At 39.1% G+C, this 23,059-nt stretch overlaps 1 protein-coding gene across 1 annotated transcript in view; it reads left to right on the forward strand.

Annotated features, from left to right (window-relative positions):
* The window catches only part of LOC137653112 (BTB/POZ domain-containing protein 6-B-like), a 70,024-nt gene extending 47,490 nt beyond the window's left edge, over nt 1–22,534 (forward strand). Inside the window, exons 3-6 of the mRNA XM_068386506.1 lie at nt 4,567–4,800; nt 5,424–5,519; nt 15,142–15,278; nt 20,937–22,534. Of these exons, the coding sequence (XP_068242607.1) occupies nt 4,567–4,800; nt 5,424–5,519; nt 15,142–15,278; nt 20,937–21,636 (1,167 nt within the window). The 3' untranslated portion in view covers nt 21,637–22,534. The remainder of the gene's footprint in view (nt 1–4,566; nt 4,801–5,423; nt 5,520–15,141; nt 15,279–20,936) is intronic.
* The last annotated feature ends 525 nt before the right edge of the window (nt 22,535–23,059 follow it).

The following is a 23,059-nucleotide window of genomic DNA, read 5'->3' on the forward strand; positions in this document are numbered from 1 at the left end:
AATTTGATCTTTCACATATAGACTTCAAAAAAAAATATAACAAAAAATCGAGAAACAACATAGAATAGTGTGCCGAAAAATACCCTCAAGCAAGAGAACTTCAACCAAAGACAGTGGAAGACCAAGGTACAGAGGCTATGGTACTACCCAAGACTAGAGAACAATAGCTTGATTTTGGAGTGTCCTCTTAGAAGAGCTGCTTACCGTAGTTAAGAATTCTTTTCTACCTGTATCAATAGGAAAGTAGCCACTGAATGCAATGAGCTTTTCGTTTTGCACATTTACCTAATTCACATAGCAGAGAGAGAGAGAGAGAGAGAGAGAGAGAGAGAGAGAGAGAGAGAGAGAATAATCTTTACCTCACTGACGTAATTTTCTTGGTATAAAAATGGATTAATATCATCATTACTTAATTAGGATTATGTTTTCTATTCATAGTAATTGATAATTAATCCCTACATAACATTTTCACACCAAAAAAAAATACTTATTATTGGTTACTCGCGGCAATGACGTAAGAGCTTGACTTTATTTGACCTTTAGCCAGTACCGAAACATCGATTGCCCGAGAGATGAAAGACTCTGCCAACCTTTCATCGCCTGACCCAATTCCAGAATTACCATTTTTATGATATTTCTATATTGGCAAGTTGCTACCTCTGTGTCTCTGATGTCTCGCTGCTTTAACCTTTCCGAGGGTGAGATTACCATAAAGCTCAGCCTTACTGAAAGTACTGCTGTAATTAAGTCCTGGCTTCAGAAGTTACTGTTATCATCAAGTTCAGACTTTCCGAAAGTACTGTTATCATCAAGTTCAGACTTTCCGAAAGTACTGTTATCATCAAGTTCAGACTTTCCGAGAGTACTGTTATCATTAAGTTCAGACTCCGAAATTACTGTTATCATCAAGTTTAGACTTTCCGAAAGTACTGTTATCATCAAGTTCAGACTTTCCGAAAGTACTGTTATCATTAAGTTCAGACTTTCAGAAATTATTATTATAATTATTATTATTATTAATTGCTAAGCTACAACCCTAATTGGGAAAGCAGGATGCTATAAGCCCAGGGGCCCCAACAAGAAAAATAGCCCCGTGAGGAGGGAAACAAGGAAGAAAAAATATTTAAAGAACAGTAACAACATTAAAACAAATATTTCATATATAAACTTTAAATCATTTAACAAAACAAGAGGAAGAGAAATTGGATAGAATAGTGTGCCCGAGTGTACCCTCAAGCAAGAGAACTCTAACCTAAGACAGTGGAAGACCATGGTACAGAGGCTATGGCACTACCCAAAACTAAGAGAACAATGGTTTGATTTTGTAGTGTCCTTCTCCTAGAAGAGCTGCTTACCATAGCTAGAGTCTCCTCTATCCTTACCAAGAGGAAAGTAGCCACTGACCAATTACAGTGCAGTAGTTAACCCCTTGGGTGAAGAAGAATTGTTTGGTAATCTCAGCGTTGTCAGGTGTATGAGGACAGAGGAGAATCTGTAAAGAATAGGACAGACTATTCCGTGTATGAGTAGGCAAAAGGAAAGTGAACCGTAACCAGAGAGAAGGATCCAATGTAGTACTGTCTGGCCAGTCAAAGGACCCCATAACTCTCTAGTGGTAGTATCTCATTAGGTTATCATTAGGTTTAGCCTTTCCGAAAGTACTGTTATCAATAAGTTCCGACTTTCAGAAGGTACTGTTATCATTAAGTTCAGATAAGTTTTTCATATTGTTTAGTAACAAGAGGTTCTTTTGATGACTATATTTTTTTTATAGATTTCTTAATCAGGCATTGTTTTATTGAGATTTTTTTCCTTAATTTCCGAAGTAAGTTCTGCTCGTGAATTTAACCTTTAAATTTTTCTCAGCGTTTCCAGTACCGTGTATCCCCATAAACAATTAAAAACAAAACTGCACTCGACTGATTTTAGTACTGAACGTTATTTTTTTCTATATATATATATTTTTTTTTTTTTGGGGGGGGGGTAATTCAGAGCTACATTTTCTAGGAACATTACGATGAGATATCTAGAATAAGTCTCATAATGGACTTTCTTTGTCCCTCCTGGAAAATCATTCTTTTCCCACTTTGCACCATTGTATGGCTTTCTTATAAGGAGGACTTTTACCTCCCAGTCTTATTATTATAAGATATTAGTGTACGCGACCAGTAAGAAATGACGGCTAAATATCTAGACAGATGTGCATACACAGGCACAGATGTAACCCCTCCCACCTCCTCCCCTCTCAACGGGTTATGACTACTTCCTTTCCCCTTTACCCAAAAACGGAGAGAGACCGAGTACTCATACGTTTATAATTCTGCTTAGCGTGGCAAGAAAGTAATATATATATATATATATATATATATATATATATGTATATATATATATATATATATATGTATGTATATATATATATATATATATATATATATATATATATATGTATATATATATCAGACACGTGCTCTTTATCATATAGGGAAGGTGTTCACTCCTAATGTTTGTTTTTCCGGTTTCCCATATTTATTTCTTTTTAGAAAATATTAGAATTGATCTTTTTTAGATGCATTACACAAAAAGCCTTCGTGTAAGTTTCGTGGTCTAAGAGGTTGATAGTTGCTCCGAGGGACAAAGTCATTCCGACGTTGTCTCCGGAACAAGTTTTCCCCATCTGGTGAAATGATCTTTCTGAGATTCTTTTTATTCTTAAGGACCGAGAATGTACACGAAAGCCTTTAGTGTTATTCTATTCAAACGATTCCCATTATGTCTTTGTCTGGAATAGAGTAATGGATCGGTAAAGAGACGGGTCATACAATACAGTTGTGAGCATAGCTTCTGAAATGGAAATAATAGAAAAATGTATATCAGTATCTCGTACAACATACTGAATACGAAATGTTCTCAATTAGCAGAGTAATTATGTCCTTGCATTGATGCAAACGAAAAAAAAATCACAAGATTCTATTACAATCCTGTGTCATGATACATAAAATTGGACATTTATACATTTCTGGAAATACCTGCATGTAACAGTATGAATGATTTCTCCCTGAGTAAAAGAACAGAATAAAGGGATGAATATTATATGAAGCTAGATATATGAGTGTCATTAAAGGTTCTTCATATCCCCTAATTGTAAATAGACACTGTTGAGGAAATGTTTCGCGTGTTTTTGGTTCTTGCTTCGATGTAAATTTACTTCTCGTATAATCCACATAAAAAACCAAGCCTTTACTAACATCAAAACATTCTATTCTAGGGATATTTGTTTCTCAAAGTTGTATTTACGTGAATATCTGCTCGATTTGAGTAATAATAATAATAATAATAATAATAATAATAATAATAATAATAATAATAATCTCCCCTATATAATAAAAAGCAAGTGTCTGGTTATGTATATGTAGGTAATAGGTTGATCAGGACACTAGCCACCCGTTGAGGTACTACCGCCAGAGAGTTATTGGGTCCATTGTCTAGCCACAGTACTACAATGGATCCCTCTCTCTCTAGTTAGGCTCATTTTTCTTTGCTTACACACGAAATAGGCTGGCCTATTCTTTCCGCATTCTCCTCTGTCCTCGTACACAATTTTTCTTCAGTAGCTACTTTTCTCTTGGTAAGGGTAGAAGAGACTTCTAGGAGAAGAACACTCCAATATCAAACCATTGTTCTCTAGTCTTAGGTAGTGCCATATCCTCTGTACCATGGTCTTCCACTGTTCTATCCTATTTCTATTCCTCGTGTTTTTGAAAGTTTTTATAATTTTTATAATGAAAGATTTAATTTAATGTTGTTACTGTTCATTAGATATTTTATTTTGATCGTTTATTTCTTTCATTGTTTCCTTTCCTCACTGCTATTTTTTCAATGTTGGAGCCCTTGTACTTATAGCATCTTGCTTTTATAACTATAGTTAGAGTTTACCTTGTAATATATATACATATATATATATATATATATATATATATGTATGTATGTATATGTATATATATATATATATATATATATATATATATATATATACAGTATTTATATGTATATATATATGTGTGTGTGTATATATATATATATTTCATATATATATATATATATATATATATATATATATATATATATACAGAATATATATATGTGTGTATATTATATATATATATATATATATATATATATATATATATATATATATATATTTCTTTCCTGTAATGCTGAGCAGCATTGCCAAACGAATGACTACTCGGTATCCACGTCCCTTGGGTATGGGGTAGCCATAGCAGTCATACCCTAGTAAGATCGGATACCCCGAAAGGTACACTCAGAAACCACATTCTCCCACAAATTACTGAAACTGGCCTGTTGTAATTAGGAAAGGGGGAGGGGGTGGGAAGGGTTGAGTCTCTGTGCGCATATGTATCTAGATATTTAGCCGGGTTACGTACACTAATAATAATAATAATAATATCTTGATATCTGTTCGATTCGAATAACGATATCTAAATATCCGTTTGAATTGAATTACGATAATGACAATGATATTTCTATTTATTTATCTTCCCACAGGCCCATCGGCTCGTCTTAGCTATGAGCTCGCCTGTTTTCGAGGCGATGCTTTTTGGCCCCCTGGCCGAAGGACCGGAGCTCTATCTTCACGAGGATCCTCCGGAGGCCTTTGAGTGGCTCCTTGATTATGTTTACAAGGGGCAAACTCAGCTCCCTACAGTCAGACAGGCGGTGCAGATATACCAGCTGGCTAGCAAGTACCAGATGGAACCTCTGATTAAGCTGTGCTCTGATGTAATTGTCACTTGGCAGTTTTCATTTATCATTTCGAAATGTCAAAAGTTTTTATTAATCATTTCCAAGTCTCAAAATATATTTTTAATGTTTTAGTTGTTATATATAAATAGAGATGCAAGATATTTTAAAATGATGTTTTACTATTGAATTAACTTGATAGATTTTGTAGAATTGATTTTCTTCTTATTATTCAAGTTTATGGGGGTAATTCATTTGAAACATTTTTTACATTCAAAATGTTTTGCTAAATTCTTTTAAATCTACAATTTGTCAGGTTATTCAAATAAAACAAAACTTGGTTTCCTTAAGTGATATTATGTTGCTATTGTAATAACTTTATAAATTTTGTAGAATTGGATTTCCTTCGAATTATTCAAATTTATGTAGCAATTCATGTTGAATAATTTTTACATTCATATTGTTTTGCTAAATTCTTTTAAATCGATATTTTGTGAGTTATCCAAATAAAACAGAACTTGACCTCTCAAGCTTTATTATTATTAGATCAAAGTTACTTACAATATTAAGAAAGGTTAGAAAATTGAAAATTATATATTTGAACAGTGTAAATATAGAATAAATCTGTCGTTTATGATATAACAATTTTGCACATCCTACAGTACCTGAGAGCTTCGCTGACAGCCGCCAACCTCCCGGAGATGTATGACACGGCCGTTTTGCTCGAGGATAATCAACTTCTTGAACGTTGCATAGAGGTACGTTCAACCGTCTTGACTTTATTATTAATGAATATGATGATCTAATAACGGTCGGTTTCCTATTTTATTCAGTGTTACATAAATCGTATTTACGAAATGTATATTCTTTTTATTCATATACAAATAATCTTTTCACCACTAGGATTAAATTGTAGTATTCAATATAATCTTCTCAGCGTAAGGGAAAGTAGATAAAAGTTAAAGAAAGCGTGAGAGATTATGAATTATGAAAATAAAATCTTTTAGTATATTTAATCATCTTCAAAATATGAAATAAGCCCATAGAAATTATGTGGCTTCGGGACCTAATATATAAAAAATGTATATATATATATATATATATATATATATATATATATATATATATATATATATATATGTGTGTGTGTGTGTGTGTGTGTGTGTGTGTAAAGTCTTGAATAAAAGAATGAGTCAAATTTCAAGGTATTGCCTTTGGTGTGTGCATTATTTTGTTGCTTCAGCTGGATTAGTAATCATTACTGCCCTCACCCAAACCAACGACCATCATGGTAATGGTCTTTTACCTTACTGGGTTACCCTACTACTACTACTACTACTACTACTACTACTACTACTACTACTTCTTCTTCTACTACTACTACTTGCATCTACGAGTATGATAATCAGATCGGCTGAATAGTGTATCTAATGTATACCTTCTGTTACTTTGTCGTCAGTTTTTACCCATTTCTTCATGGGATCACGGTTCTCAATCAGCCTTTTTAAACACAATCTCAGTTGAAAACATCCCTTGTAGGTACAGCTGGACACAGGAATTCTTGGTACACTTTGCTCTGAGGAAGTGCACCAAGCCACGCCCTTCTTGCTCGGAGAGTTTCTGCGTTTTACCCCATTCACCACCTCTGTCGTTGCTTCCATCACTGTCTGTTTGATTACTCTCCTTGAAGTAAGGGTGTCACAGGGTACATTTTTTCGGAGCGAGGTGTACCAGTAACTCCAGTGTCCATCTGTGCATTAGGTCTACATTGGTTCTAGTTTATGTTGAATTATTATTATTATTATTATTATTATTATTATTACTACTACTTGCTAAGTTACAACCATAGTTGGAAAAGCAGAATGCTATAAGCCCACGGGCTTTCACGGGAAAATACCACAGTGAGGAAAAGAAATAATATATAAACAGTAAAAAATAAAACCTTCAAAAAACAAGAGGAAGAGAAAAAAGATAGAATAGTGTGCCTGAGTGTAAGCTGAACCGTTAGCTTTTATCAATACAGAATCCTCTTCTACACAACAGAGAAGTTGCATCTTGCCCAAGCGTGATCTAAAAGTATCTTCTTTTTAGCTGAAGTTTAGCAATAAAAGGACGTTTGTCCACATAAGTTGAGCAGTTGCGCAAGACGCTCTGAGCAGCCGACCCCGGGGTGACAAAATCATTCATTTTTTGAAACTGTTCGAAGCCTGACAAGGGAGCCCAGATCAATGACCTCCCTGTCGAGTACAGAGGAAGATTAGTGCGAGGTGCCTTATGATTGTATCTTTCACTCACAATAAAAGGGGGCTGAAATTGGTTGATTAAGGGGATGAACAATTGACCTTTGTAATCTCGACCCTCATATTGTTATTATTATTATTATTATTATTATTAGCCAACCTGGAACCCTGGTTGGAAAAGCAGGATGCTATAAGCCCAAGGGCTCCAACAAGATAAAAATAGCCTAATGAGGAAAGGAAATAAGGAAATAAATAAAATGCAAGAGAAGTAATCAACAATAGAAATAAATTATTTTAAAAAGAGTAACATTAAAATATTTCTTTTATATATACACCATAAACACTTCACAAAACAAGAGGGAGAGAATTGAAGATAGAAAAGTGTGCCTGAGTGTACCCTCAAGCAAGAGAACTCTAATCCAAGACAGTGGAAGACAATGGTAAAGAGGCTATGGTACTACCCAAGACTAGAGAACAATGGTTTGATTTTAGACTGTCTTACTAGAAGAGCTGCTTACTATAGCTGAAGAGTGTCTTCTACCCTTACCAAGAGGAAAGTAGCCACTGAACAATTACAGTGCAGTAGTTAAACCCTTCAGCGAATAAATATTGCTTGGTAATCCCAGTGTTGTCAGGTATATGGAGATAGAAGAGAATGTGAAAAGAATAGGCTAAACTATTCGGTGTATGCGTGGGCAAAGGAGAAAAGAACCGTCGCCTGAGAGAGGGATGCTATGTAGTATTGTCTTACCAGTCCCAGAACCCAATAACTCTCTAGCGGTACTATCTCGACGACTGGCTTGTGCCCTCCCCAATCAGACTACAGGCTCTATATTGGTTTCTTGTGGATATAGATAAAAACGTGGAGGATGGGTTTTTATTTGTTTCGTCCCTCTTGCATGTTTTAGATTTCTATGGTTTACTTTTCGAGGAATTACTTCTAGTGTTTACGACTGGATCTATGTTTGATAGGTAGTAGGTTTTCCAGGGCACCAGCCACCCGTTGAGATTTCTACCTCTAGAGACTTATGGGGTGGGGTCCTTTGACTGGCCAGATTGTACTACATTGGATCCTTCTCTCTGGTTACAGTTCATTTTCACATTGCCTACACATATACCGAATAGTTTGGCCTATTCTTTACATATTCTCCTCTGTCCTCATACATCTGACAACGCTGAGATTACCAAAAAATTCTTCGCCCAAAGGGTTAACTACTGCACTGTGGTTGTTCAGGGGCTAATTTCCTCTTGGTAAGGGTAAAAGAAACTCTTCAGCCATGGTAAGCAGCTCTTCTAGGAGAAGGACACTCCAAAATCAAACCATTGTTCTCTAGTCTTGGGTAGTACCATAGCCTCTGTACCATGGTGTTCCACTGTCTTGGGTTAGAGTTCTCTTGCTTGAGAGTACGCTCTCGGACACTAGTCTATCTTATTTCTCTTTCTCTTGCTTTGTTAAAGTTTTTTACAGCTTATATAGGAAATATTTATTTTGAAGTTACTGTTCTTAAAATATATTTTTCACTGGGATATTTTTCCTGTTGGAGCCCCTATCCATGTAGGATATTGCTTTTCCAACTAAGGTTGTAGCTTAACAAGTAGTAATAATAATAATGATATTGATATCTATATGAATTGCTTACAACATCAAAGATAGCCTAGTTTCTTAAAAAGTTACTTATTTTCACAACAAGCGACTGAATGGGATGTCAGTATGTTTTGTGTAATTAAAAATTAATTAAAGTTTTCTTCCAGTTATAATTTTCCGTTATTATTTGGTTCGATAAATACTTTGTTTTAATATAAATTCTTCTATTGATAAGATGAAAGTTTTTGTTAAATAAAATGTCAAGAAAAGTCGTTGAACATATTTGCTCCAGTAAAAGTCGAGAGAAGTTCATGGGTTCAGCTCTTTCCTGCATGAGTTCTTTCATAAATATCCACCGTTATTTACGATTGATGGTTTTAAATCCAATTGATCATCATTTATTTCAAATAAAACAAAGGTGAAGTTCAAACGGTAACATGAATGAAAAAAGAAAATTGCTCCATGAAAGGTCTATACAAATTATTGGCTTCAAGTCCTTTGGATCTTGGATTTCTTTTTTACAAATAATATATAATACTTATTAAAGGCAATTACGTTAATGGCATCAACGTGATTCCTACAGAAATCCTCGAATTTTTTTCGTTTCTTTAGATTCTCCGGCATGAGACTTTGGTTAAAGAAACGATTATAATTACTTGTTATTTATTTTGTCACTACAGCCTCGTATCAACCTTTTTTATTGTGTTCATCGGGTGATTACTAGTTTACATTATATTACAATTCCTTTTAAATGAGAGGGTTCAGATTAGATTGTTAATTTACTTAAGAGTAATATTTTTAATGCGACCAGAAAAAAACTTGAATATATAGTAAGCCCAACACAATTGTGGCCCGAGTAATGAGGAACATTATCGTCCCCTGAGAACCGAAGGAAGTGTCTACAAACGAAATCTACAAATTTTCATGCCCAGAGGAGACGTGTAAATCTCACAGAAAAGACTACTCGGACACATTACCTCAACACAGAAGTCAGGGAGCAATACACCAACAATGCATTAATATCCACGACCGAAAAACCTCCCTTATAAAAATTAATTGACTGAACCCAGATTGTTTGCAGAGAGAGCAACTCATAATATCTGAAGCTATAAGCATTGCCCTCCAAGGGCCCTCTTTGAATATTCAACAAGAATCTAACTACACTCTGCCCTCTAGCAGAAAGCGAGCTCGAAGTGAAGTAATGGAGCGGGATGCCCTTGGCCATCTGATATCATGCCCTCTTCCCAAGGCCCATTTTTTTAATAGGCCACAAATACTCAAATATTGACGCTAAGGTTCGAATTCTTGGCCGTGCACAAGTACTTATTTAAAAAGGAATTTTCCTATTGGTCTGTGAATCCGTGATGAGTGAATTCGATATTAAAGAGCTTTTTATGTTTTTTTTGAAAAATACACAGTGTATTTTGTAAGTGTGTATGCATATTGTGACGGCCGAGAGATAGGTTATGACTCAAAGGCAGGATGCAATCAACTGAGTAACTTTATTAAAGAACACTCTCCTTTATCTACAAAACCTCAAGGCAACAGGAAAATACATGTTCGAGAAAATGACAATGTTTCTTAGGCGACACGCAGACATGTCTATTCTGGTTCTTTTTAGTGCGAGGGAAGAGCGCAGATACAAGCATAATATATACAAAATAATTTATGTACGATCGTGTGACACACGGTTGGTACATGGCTCCCCCCCTAAAAATTATATACTGTACATGTTAAATAGGGCGCCCTGATCTAGAGAGGCGAACTATAGGCGGGTCATCTGGCAGAAGATAAGCAGGTTTTAGACGATCAATGGAGACCCAGTCTTCTTTGCCACGAATGTTTAGTAGGAATGCTTTCGGACTGCGTCGTATCACAAGGAAAGGGCCCGTGTAAGGGGGCGTTAGCGGTGGCTTGGTAGTGTCGTTGCGCAGGAAGACGTGCGTTGCAGAATGCAAGTCTGTTGGTATGTGATGCTTCGCTGGGGGCTTGTAAGTCTGGCGGCATGGAGTAAATTTTCCCACGACGTGACGTATTCGCTGGAGATCATCGGAGGAGGTTGTAGAAGGAAAAAATTCGGCCGGGACGACCAACGAGTCGCCATACACCATTTCAGCTGCCGAGACGTCGAGGGCGTCTTTAGGAGTGGTCCTTAGTCCCAGGAGGACCCAGGGAAGCTGAGTATACCAGTTTGAATCCTTGCAGCGGGACATCAAAGCTGCTTTGAGGGTGCGATGAAAACGTTCAACCATTCCATTGGCAGCGGGGTTGTAGGCCATTGTCTGATGTAGGGTGATGCCCAGGAGATTCGCTAATGATGTCCACAATTGAGAGGTGAAAGTGGTTCCTCTGTCAGAAGTAATATGCTCAGGGATACCAAATCTTGCAATTCATCCAGAGAGTAAGGCAGATGTACATGAGGCGGACGTTGCAGTTTCCATGGGAATGGCTTCAGGCCAACGGGTGGAGCGGTCGATGACAGTAAACAGGTAACGATGTCCTTGTGATTATTGGTAGGGGGCCTACAACGTCGACGTGAATGTGTGCGAAACGACGCTGAGGTTGAGGAAAGGTGCCCACTCCTGAATCCGTGTGTCGGTGTACTTTGGAAGTTTGGCAAGAAGTACAGGCGCGGACCCAATCCTTAGCATCCTTAGAAATGCCGTGCCAAATGAACTTTGCCTTCAGCAACTGTGCAGTAGAACGGCACGAGGGTTGTGAAAGGCCGTGAATGAAATCAAATACCTGTCGGCGCATGGGAGCAGGAATCCAAGGTCGTGGTCTGCCAGTACTGACGTCACAGAGGAGGGTGGTGTTGGAGTCGTCGAGGGGGAAGTCTTCCCAACGGAGGTATGTGCAGGATGTCCTACATGCTTGATATTCTGGATCCTTTCGTTGGGCTTCAGCCAGGGCGTTGTAATCCAATCCCAGTTGAACGGCAGCCAATGTGTTTCTTGACAGGGCATCGGCAACCCGATTCATTTTCCCAGGGACGTATTGAAGGGTGCAATTGTATTCAGCCACGGCGGAGAGATGTCGGCGTTGCCGGGCGGACCAGGCATCAGACTGTCGAGTAAAGGCGTGCACCAGAGGCATGTGGTCTGTGCGAATGACGAAGGGTGTACCTTCTAAGAAATGATGAAAGTGACGGACAGCCAAGTGCACCGCCAGCAATTCTCGATCGAAGGTAGAATAGCCCGATTCTGCCTTGGACAGTTTTCTGCTGAAGAAGGTCAATGGGCGGGGCAGGCCGTTGACCACCTGCTCGAGTACTGCACCAATAGCGACGTCGCTGGCATCGGTGGAGAGAAGGAGAGGGGCATGTGGGATAGGAAAAGTGAGAGCCGCAGCAGTTGATAGGGCCTTCTTTGCATTGCAGAAGGCTGCTTCTTGAAGGGGACCCCACTTCAGGTCCTTTGGCTTGCCCTTGAGGGAGGCGTAGAGGGGAGCAAGAGTGGAGGCAATGGCTGGCAGAAAATGGTGATAATAGTTGATCATGGCCAAGAACTCCTGCAGAGCTTTGACGGTCGAGGGCGTGGGGAAGTTCTGAACGGCTGCTACCTTCTCAGGGAGGGGATGGACTCATTCAGGAGTGATGCGGTGCCCTAAGAACGACACTGCGTTGGCGCCAAAGGTACACTTGTCGTACCGGACTACAAGGCTGTTTTGTTGCTGGTGGTCGAGCACGATGCGCAGGTGACGGAGGTGTTCCTCTTTTGAGGAGGAGAACACAAGTATGTCGTCCTCATAACATACACAGAAAGGGAGGTCCCCTAAGATGCCATACATGAGACGTTGAAACGTGGCTCCAGAATTACGAAGGCCAAAACAGGAGTAATTGAAGGTGTATGTACCAAACGGAGTGGTGATGGCAGTCTTGGGGATGTCTTCTGGGTTCATAGGCACCTGATAATACCCCTTCAGGAGATCGAGCGTAGAGAAAACCTTTGCTTTGTGCAGGTAGGAGGTCACGTCGGCAATGTTTGGGAGGGGTTAGTGATCCGGTTCTGTTTGCATGTTCAGGCGCCTGTAATCCCCGCACGGACGGAGGGAGCCGTCTTTCTTCAGAACGATGTGTAAGGGTGACGACCATGGGCTGGAGGCCTTTTGGCAAAGGCCCATTTCCTCCATTTCGGCAAACGTCTGTTTGGCGGCTGCCAATCGTTCCGGTGCCAGACGTCTGAATTTTGCGAAGACTGGGGGTCCCGTCGTCTTGATATGGTGATTAATACCGTGCTTGGCAGGAACCGTGGGCGTTTGGGGAAGTTCTGGACGGAAAACTTCCAGGTACGACGTGAGGAGGTGTGCGTAGTCATCCGTGGGTGCGCTGATGTGGAGGGTTAGAGGGGGCGGGTTGAAGAGGTGTCGACAAGTACGAGTCTGCGTTGATCAATCGTCGGTGGGCGACATCGACCAGAAGGTGGAAATGAGAGCGGAAATCCGCACCGAGGATTGGCATTGTGACGTCAGCAACGAGAAACTTCCAATTGAATTTACCGTTTCCGAACGATAATGTGAGGTTCTCGTAACTGTAGGTGGGTATCGCAGATCCGTTGGCACCTACCAAGCGGACGTCGGCAGATGTAGACAGACTACGTCGTGTCTTGAAGAGTTTTCTTGGGAAAAGAGAACGACAAGCACCCGTGTCTACCAAAAATCGCACGCCCATTCCTGCATCATCTAAAAAGAAAAGATTAGAAACACGGGAGGCCACCGCCACGAGCGATGGCCTACTTACACGTTTTTTGGCCACTGACAATCCTCGGCACATTTCTTCGCGGTTGCCCAGAATCTGAAGTGGTAGTAGCAAAACTGCGGTGGATGGGAGGCAGTAAGTGGCTGTAGAAGTCGTTTGTTGGGGTGCGAGCGAGTGGTGGGTGGTGGGTGGCTTTGTCGCCGCTTCGGCACGTCACGGGGTAGGCGTGTATGTCCTACAACATTCATGTCAGCTTCGGTTGACGTTGAATAGGCATCTTCTTCGTCAGGGGTGGAGGCGTTGATGGAGGTCTTGAAGTGGCTGTCCATAAGGGCGTCGGCTTTGGTCATCAAGTCCTTTATGGGTAAACTATCGACATCGTGTATGGCAGCGCGTATAGGTCCGGGTAAACGGCGTATACAAAGGGCACGAAGTAGGTTCACCTCACGAGGAGAACCGTCTGCGGCAGGTTGAAGGCGAGCGATACTGGTCATTTCCCTGAGGGCAAGCGAAGCCCTTTGGTCTCCCAACGGTTGTTGAGAGAGCTGAAAAAGCTTTGCTATATGGGCGGCTGGCGACGGCGAGTAGTGCTGCAGAAGGTATGTTTTGAGGGCGTCATACGCTATTGGGGTGTCTCCTTGTTCACAAAGCCAGTCAGATATTTCTGGGAAGGTGTCCTCGGGTATCGCCGCGAGAGCATAATCTGCTTTGGTGGTTGAGCGAGTCACGCCGTTGATGCGAAACTGGACTTCTGCGCGCTGAAACCAAGCAAACGCCTCTCCGCTGGCGAACGGTGAAGTTTCAATGGAACAGCCGCAGGGCCAACTTCTGTAGAGTCCGTCATAGTACCAACGATGGAGGGGCGAGGGGGGTGGGGGTGGAAGGCGATGGGAGCGAGTCGACTTCCGGGGTCACCAATGTGGCGGCCGAGAGATAGGTTATGACTCAAAGGCAGGATGCAATCAACTGAGTAACTTTATTAAAGAACACTCTCCTTTATATACAAAACCTCAAGGCAACAGGAAAATACATGTTCGAGAAAATGACAATGTTACATAGGCGACACGCAGACATGTCTATTCTGGTTCTTTTTAGTGCGAGGGAAGAGCGCAGATACAAGCATAATATATACAAAATAATTTATGTACGATCGTGTGACACACGGTTGGTACAATATGACACACCTTCATAAACAGGAAAACTACTGACATATGAGCAGTATAATTCTCCTTGATAGATACTCATTCTGAATAATATTAAGCACAAATCACGTATGTGGTGCACTGTAGGTATTATTAATGGATCTCCATAACGTCCCATCTACGTAGCAGCACCCATTTTTCTAGCCTTTTGATTATTGCTGAGTGACCGCTACGGCTCCAGCTCCGGATCATAGGACCCAAATTCTATTAATCAAATCAAGTAAACCATTAAACATCTAAAAGAGTTGAGTTTTTTTATAGATAATCCCTTAGAGATATATTTTTTGTCCTTGGTTCAATGCGATGTCTTATTTTGTCACTGTCCTGTGTGTGTTTCACTCATCTTGCGGACTAGCTCTGTTATCCTAAGCATATTCTTTTTTTTTGTGAAGCAAAGATTTTTTTCTTTGCAATTTAAAACCATTGCGTGGATTTGATCTTGTATCCTGGTGTTCTGTCACAGAAATTTATTGTATTCAATTTTACAGTCTCAAATTACTTATACACTATGCATGTGTAGACATGATCGTAATTTGTATTAGCATTTATTCCTGTCCATTTTTATACCATTCATGTACTGTTTATTACTTTATTCAACTTTGTCCATGGTAAGCTATGTACCCGTCTTTTCAATTATTCATGTTTTATTCTTCAAAGGTAGTCAACCGCTCTCCGAAATCGGTTCTAACCTCTCCATCCTTCGGTCGACTGAGTCGTTCTGCACTCAGCCATCTCCTGCAGAATCCACTCCACATCACGTCGGAAGTTATCCTCTTTAATGCACTGGTTACATGGTAAGTCCCTCTCTTTATTGTGCTTATACTTTAGTCTATCATGTGCTTATTATTTCTTATTTTCAATTGTGCTTGCACTTAATTTTTCCTTGTGTTTATTCTTGCTTGCCTTTAATCAATGCTTATTTTTTGCTTACGTTTAATTCTTGCTTGCACTTATTTTTGCTTATGTTGATTCTTGCTGTATGCATAATTCTTGCTTATGCTTATTTTTGCTTGCTGTTATTATCGCTCATGCCTAATACTTACTTTTGCTTATTTCTGCTTGTGTTTAATTCTTTCCTGCACTCATTTTTGCTTGCGCTTAATTCTTGCTTGGCTAATTTTTGCTTACGCTTAATTGTTGCTTTGGCTTATTTTTGCTTGCTCTTAATTGTTGCTTGGGCTTATTTTTGCTTGCGCTTAATTGTTGCTTGGGCTTATTTTTGCTTGCGCTTAATTGTTGCTTGGACTTATTTTTGCTTGCGCTTAATTGTTGCTTAGGCTTATTTTTGCTTGGGCTTAATTGTTGCTTAGGCTTATTTTTGCTTGCGCTTAATTGTTGCTTGGACTTATTTTTGCTTGCGCTTAATTGTTGCTTAGGCTTTTTTTTGCTTGCTCTTAATTGTTGCTTGGACTTATTTTTGCTTGTGCTTAATTGTTGCTTAGGTTTATTTTTGCTTGGGCTTAATTGTTGCTTAGGCTTATTTTTGCTTGCGCTTAATTGTTGCTTGGACTTATTTTTGCTTGCGCTTAATTGTTGCTTGGACTTATTTTTGCTTGTGCTTAATTGTTGCTTAGGCTTATTTTTGCTTGGGCTCAATTGTTGCTTGGGCATATTTTTGCTTGCGCTCAATTCTTACCTGCGCTTATTTTTGCCTGTGCTTAATTTTTACTTGCGCTTATTTTTGCTTGCGCTTAATTCTTGCTTGCGCTTAATTCTTGCTTGGGGCTTATTTTAGATTACGCTTAATTCTTGCATGCTCATTATTGTTGCTTGCCATTTATTCTTGTTTACGCCTATTCTTGCCAGTGTTTATTATTGCTTGGACTTAATTCTCCCTTGTGTTTGATCTTATTTGCTTTTATTCTTTTTTGTACTTATTTTTGCTTGCGCTTATTTTAGGTTGTGCTTAATCTTACTTGCCCTTAATATTGCTGTCATTTCTTCTTGCTTGCACTTATTCTTACTTGTACATAATATTCCTTGCTGGTAAACGTGCTTGTGTTCATTCTTGCTTGTGTTTAATCTATCTTGTGCTTATTCTTGCATGCTCTTAATATCATTTAGAAAGTTTAGTATCATATGTTGTAAGAAACTGATGTTTGTTAATGAAAGCAAAGGGCCAAATCTAATCATTATGGATAATGTCGCTCAAGATTGCTTTGTACCCAATTGAACTCCCACCAGATATTTATATCTTGTACCATCTCAAAAACCAGACTAATTACCACTAGCAATCTTAGTTTTGTCCTCATTTGAGTATCACTTGGTGTTCCTTGCCCTATTTGTCCTCGTTGAATCAAACTTGGTACATCATGTTAATCAACTAACTGTTCTAAATTATCCCCTATCATCTTCATGATGGTCTAAGGATATCGATCTTTGATCTAACTTCTTTTTCTTTCGGCTTCTCCCATTTAGGGGTCGCCACAGTGGATCAACTGTCTCCATCTACTTCTGTCCACAGAATTCTACTCTGTCACCCCAACTGCCCTCATAACTTCTCTTATTGAATTCATAAATCTCCATTAGACCTTCCTCTCCTCCTTATACCTGGTGGTTCCATGCTTAGCATCCTCCTCCCGACATACTCTTCCCCCCTTCTCTTCACGTGCCCGAACCCCCATAGTTTTGTAACCCCTGCTTGCTTTCCAAACTGAATTTATTTCTGATCTTATCCTTTCCTGTTAACCACAGTGAAAACTTCACCATTTTCACTTCTGCAGCTTCCATCTCTGCTTTTTGCTTCCTGATTAAATGTACGGCATCCAAACCATATAGCATAGCTGGTCATACCACCACCTTATAGGCATTTCCTTTCAGACTTGATGATATCATTTTGTTGCATACCACACCTGATAGTCTTCTCTAGCCATTCCACTCAACTTGGATTTTCCTTCTCACCTCCTCATAGTACCTATCATCACTTTGTATATTTTTTAGCTTCAAATTATACTGCATTCCTGCCATCCCCCCATTTACACATGTATACTCTGTCTTACTTCAGCTGATTTTCGTACTGCTCCTCGCTAGCATATCTTTGCTCTTCCAATTATGGTTAAGGAAGTTAACAACACGTATAACCTCCAAATTTCCAGGTTTGCTTCAACCTCATCCTTACTCCCTCCACAGATCACTATGTCGTATGCAAATAACATAAGCCATGGAGACTCCTGCCAAATGCCATTTGTCAATCTGTCCATGATAACTGTGAACAGGAAAGGTCTTTAAGCCGATTCCTAGTGCAATCTAACCTCAACATCAAACTATTCTGGTGTGCCTACAGCACACGTCACTGTTGTTTGACTATTCTCATATAATATTATCCCGCACTGCTTTGTTACTTCTCATCCACTCCAGAACTCCTCTTGCAATACCACTATTCATCTCTTGGCACTCTATCATTGGCTTTCTCTAGGTCCACAAACACATAATGCAATTTTTTCTGGTTTTCTTTCCCTGATCTTTAGGCTATTGCTTCAAAACTTTATTCCATGGTAATCTGTGCAACTCTGAGAATCTTCCTTGTTCTTGTAGATAGGCACCAGTATACTCCTCTATTTTTCAGGTATTCTGACCCCCCTGGAAGATTTTGTTAGGAACCTCACTCCCACATCTCCCAAAGCACCTCCACACCTAAACAGGAATATCATCTTGGACCACTGCCTCTCTCTTTTTCATTCTCCTCAAAGCATTCCATACCTCCTCTCACTTAAGGCATGTACAGTACTTCCTTATACGTCCGCGAAGCTTCAACACATCTCTCTTTCCATGTATTTTCCACATTCATGAGATATTTAAATTATTCTTTCCATCAATTTGGCACCCTCCTATTATCAGTTAGAGCATTGCCATTTTCATTCTTTATAGCCCTTATATGCTGTTTATGTTTTCCTACTTTATTTCTCAGCTTGGCCAATCGGTGAATTTTTTTTATCACTCTCTTATATCTAACTTTTCATGTAACTCATCATATGTTTCATCCATTGCGTTTGCTACTGCCGTCCTAACTTCTTGCCATTTCTCATTATATTCACGCCTACTCTGAATATTTATTTGTTTAAATAATTTATGCTTTGAAAGGAATTTTTTCTTGATACATTCCTGGATCTCTTCATTCTACCACCAAGTTTCTTTGTCATTCTTTAACATCCCTGATGAAATACCAAACCCCTTACTTCCAGTCTCTTGATTATTCTGGCTGTCGTTTCCTTTCATCGGGAAGATTTCCACTGTTGCTCAGAGCTTGCACTGCTGGGATTAGTCCTTCTCTGATGTTAGTTTCACATTCTTCATTTTTCAATTACCACCATCTAGTCCTTGGTTATGTTCTCCATTTTTCGTCTTACAGTCTTCCTTTTTCTTACAATTAAAGCTACACATTCCAGCATTCGATACTGTTTTGCCACACAATTCCCGGCCATTACATTATAGTCCCCAACTTTTAGTTTACACCTCATACACATAATATAATCTATCTTTGAGGACCTTATTCCACTCTTATACGTTATCTGTGTTCACCTTTCTTCTTGAAGTGAGTATTCAAAACACTAGTATCCATTTTTTTGGCAAAATCTACTACCATCTGTCCATCAGTGTTTCTTTCTCCAAGGCAATATATCACCATCATTTCTTCCTCACTGACATTTCCTCTACCTACATGACCTTTAAGTGTGTCCCAATCATATCTCTTTCTTCTCTTGGCATACCATCCCTCACTTTATCCAGTTCTCCCCAGTACTCTTCCCTCTTCTGCCCCACAACTAATTTATGGAGCATATGCAATTCTCATCATTATGGCTTCAATTTTCTACTTCACACTCATTGTTCTATCTGATAACCTCTTTACCTCCAACAAATTTTTAGACATATTTCTATGTCCTGACTCCAATACCATTTCTCCGGTCATTAGTCCCATGATAGTAAAGACTTGCAACCCACCCCTTTACTCCTTTCCTTACTCCTCTTCCATTTTGTCTCCTGTACACACAGTATATACACTTTCTATCATATCGGGAAAGTCTCTCACCCCTTACCAATCAGGGTTTCCGCATTCAAAGTGACAAACCTCACCTTAACTTTCTTGACCTCTCTCCTCGCCTTCTACTCATCCCTGGCTCAGCAGTTGCCAAATTTGCCCCGATACCCAGCTGTCCAACAGCACCAGAGGCAGTTGTTGTTAACCGTGACTGCTACTGACCTGTATTTAAATGTGATTTGGGATCTGCATGTTTAATTTGCCCAAGTTTTGTTGCTGGATACCTAGGCTGACACAACCCTCCCCATTTATTCAGGCTTGAGGCCAGCACCAATAGTGCACTTTATTTGTGCACCTCAGTGATTTAACTCAAGGACTCTTATATCTGCATTTGTTTTGTTATTGCTTTTAAACGCCAAATATCCCTCTCAAATTTCAGAATCAAGATTCCTACCAAAATCACCAAGATATAGATGAATTCTTGCAAATCCATGTAGATATAACCATTGCAACGTAGAAATAGAGGTGTATATTGACCTCCACAGCTCTATTCATGACATATGCTGTTGCTCTTGCTTGGCTTCTCATGGACCTTAAGTGCTAATGCCCTTTCGTGTTCTAGCTTATTAGAAGTATTTAACCTATAACTATATGTTGCCATAAATAAGACAATTATATCAAGTCTACCTAGGGTTAAAAATAAATCTCATATGGCTATACTGTTTCTGCGAACAAAACACTTGATCCCGAAGTGTTCATCAAATTAGTTACCAATTTTTACAAATATTAATTGGGAAAATAGCTCTTCTTGCAAAATAATTTTGACAACATTCTTGAACAGTATGGAAGACACTATCAAGTATCTTTTTTTAGAATCTGTAAAATTGAAGTTCATTTGGATTCTCAATGCTGCTGCTTTATAATTACACCATTGCCATCATTATTGATTTTTTACTTTTTGTAAAGTTAAGGAAGGTGTGTAATTCCAGGTTTAGCTTTAATATGCCCTGATCTAAAACAGTTTCTTCCTGCATGCTGATCCCAGTTTTGACTGGGATTCAAATTTAGAGATGCTGACTAATTTTAGCTGTATCAATAGCACTAACTGGAAACGTTTGGCAACTATAGCATGCATTGATTCATAGCATGCACCTTATCCTGCGTAAACCACTGTGAAAGAATCGTAATAGTTCAAAGTCGAGATTTTTCATATGATAATACAATTTAGCGGAATTTGTATGAAGAGAATTCAGCATGATTTCAGCATGTGTCGTAACTTTTTAGGTGAACTAGTTTAAACAAGTAGTTAATCAGAAGAGCCAGTTTAACTTTGTACAAGTATTAGTATATAAAAGCTCCTCCGGAGATGATGATGTTATTCAAATTTTATGTATGTTGTCTACAAGAAGCAAAAACTTGCGCTAATTTGGTGATATTTGGTATACTAAAAAACCTTAACTACCTTGCCATTCCCCAGGGGAAAGTGCCAGCCCAACTCATCAAGTCTACGGGAGGGGATCAAAGATTTCCTACCCAAAGTCAGGTTCTTGGTGATGACCACTGACGAATTTGTGGAGCACGTCATGCCCGCCGGCGTCCTGACGCTAGAGGAAATGGGTGACATTCTGATGAACATCAAGCTGCTAAGCAACGTGCCCTTGCCGCCCCTCTGCAGCAGCATCCGGGAGAAACGGAAGCTTTTTGTGGATAGCCTCCTGAGGACTCTCACGTTGTCCACCATACACCGTTTCCCCAAGCAGAGGCGAGCTGGAAGCTCTGGGTCATTATCTCGCCAGGGCATCTTCGTCCACAACACCCACGAGCAAATTCTCCTGATGAACTTCAAGACCAACATCACCATCCAGCTAGGGAGTATAACCTGCAAGGCTCTCAACCCGACGTCTGGATGTTGTCTGGTGGCCGTCAAAGACGCCGACGGCGAGGTTATTGACAGCGGCACCTCCGACGGCCATAAATACGAGGTCCACTTCGAGACTCCAATAACAATCAAAGCCAACGCCTCCCACAGCGTCACGGTGTGCATGGAGGGTCACTGGCCTAGGGGGGAACTTGGGGAATTCAAGACCACCGATGGAGACATCGAGGTGGAAGGAAACATCGCCTTTACGGAAGGGAGATCCGGGATGGTCCTCCTTCATTACTGGTCTTTCAATTGACCTACTTTCACGGCCTCTACTTTCTGCGTTTATTTCCACATCTGTGATTTCGATACCAAAAATAGGTTAAGCTTGTTTATTAGTTTATAACAATGAAGTGTCAGGTTTTCTAGTCGTTTCCTTCGTTAATTTAATTTGTTTTATGAAACCACTTTGCTTTCCTTTATGAAGAACTTGCTATGGGAAGGAGCCTCAAAGGCTTTTACAATATAGTAACCATTGTTCCCATACAGACCTGTATAACTGCAACTTTGGTGATTTACGTAAAAGTTATCTGTTCGTCTCATCTTCAGATTTTCCAAGATAAAAGCTGTTTATATTACACGCTTAAAGCTTATGCCGTTATTTATGCTATAGCAGTTTCGTGTAACAAGATATGAACTCTCACTCTCACTGACATTCATTATATCCGGATCATACACGAGAGATCGCTCAATTAAACTAGAAATTTAATTTTATATCCTGGAAAAAATATTCAAAATTAATTGTGATGGCTTTTATTATTATTATTATTATTATTATTATTATTATTATTATTATTATTATTATTATTATTATTATTATTATCATTGAGATTCATTGGCTGTGAAGTTAATCATTTTTTGGCGTGCCGTGAAGGTGAACAATCCTTTGATTATTTTTAAAGAAAATTTATGACATCATTCTGACTCGATGGAAACTATTTTTTTTTGTCTGATTATTGCTGAAATTATTGCAACTGACTTGTCGTCTGTTTACAGTTCTTTTTCATCGAATAAGCACAAATATTGAGCAAGGTTTGAGTAAAAGATAATTGATAAAAAAATGGCAATTCTCTCTTGGTTCCAACCTTTGGGATCATGACCTGTAAGTTTGATGTTCAAAATAAATTTATTATACATATATCATACGTTCTTAGAATTATCTCTCTCTCTCTCTCTCTCTCTCTCTCTCTCTCTCTCTCTCTCTCTCTCTCTCTGTTATAAACATGCCATTCTTGTCAGTTTTAGAGTGAGAACTTATAGAACACTCAACCTTAGTCAAGATTTTATACAAATCCCTCAGATATAAGAAATCAATGCTAGCTAGTCATATTTATTGATACCTGAATACCGAAAATAACTTTGACATTTCCCTTTATATTTTATAGATTAATATTTTCATTACCAATGGCGTCATTCGAAAGATTTTTCGGACCAGTTATGCACGTAAGTAAAATCTAATTTCGATTTAACCAATGACAAATCACCCTTCTGGACAGGACAATAAAGCTCAAATTCCTATGTAACACTTTGACTCCGTTCAGCATTACAGCATACAAGGTCATTATTCTAAGAAAAGAAAAAAAGAAAATTATAGAAAGAATGAAATTAATCCGTTAATAACCAGTTTTCTGAGAATTTACTGGCTCATATAATTTCTGGTTCATTAGTGTTCCTGTAAT

Source organism: Palaemon carinicauda, chromosome 14, assembly GCF_036898095.1.
Source record: "Palaemon carinicauda isolate YSFRI2023 chromosome 14, ASM3689809v2, whole genome shotgun sequence".
NCBI lineage: Eukaryota > Metazoa > Arthropoda > Malacostraca > Decapoda > Palaemonidae > Palaemon > Palaemon carinicauda.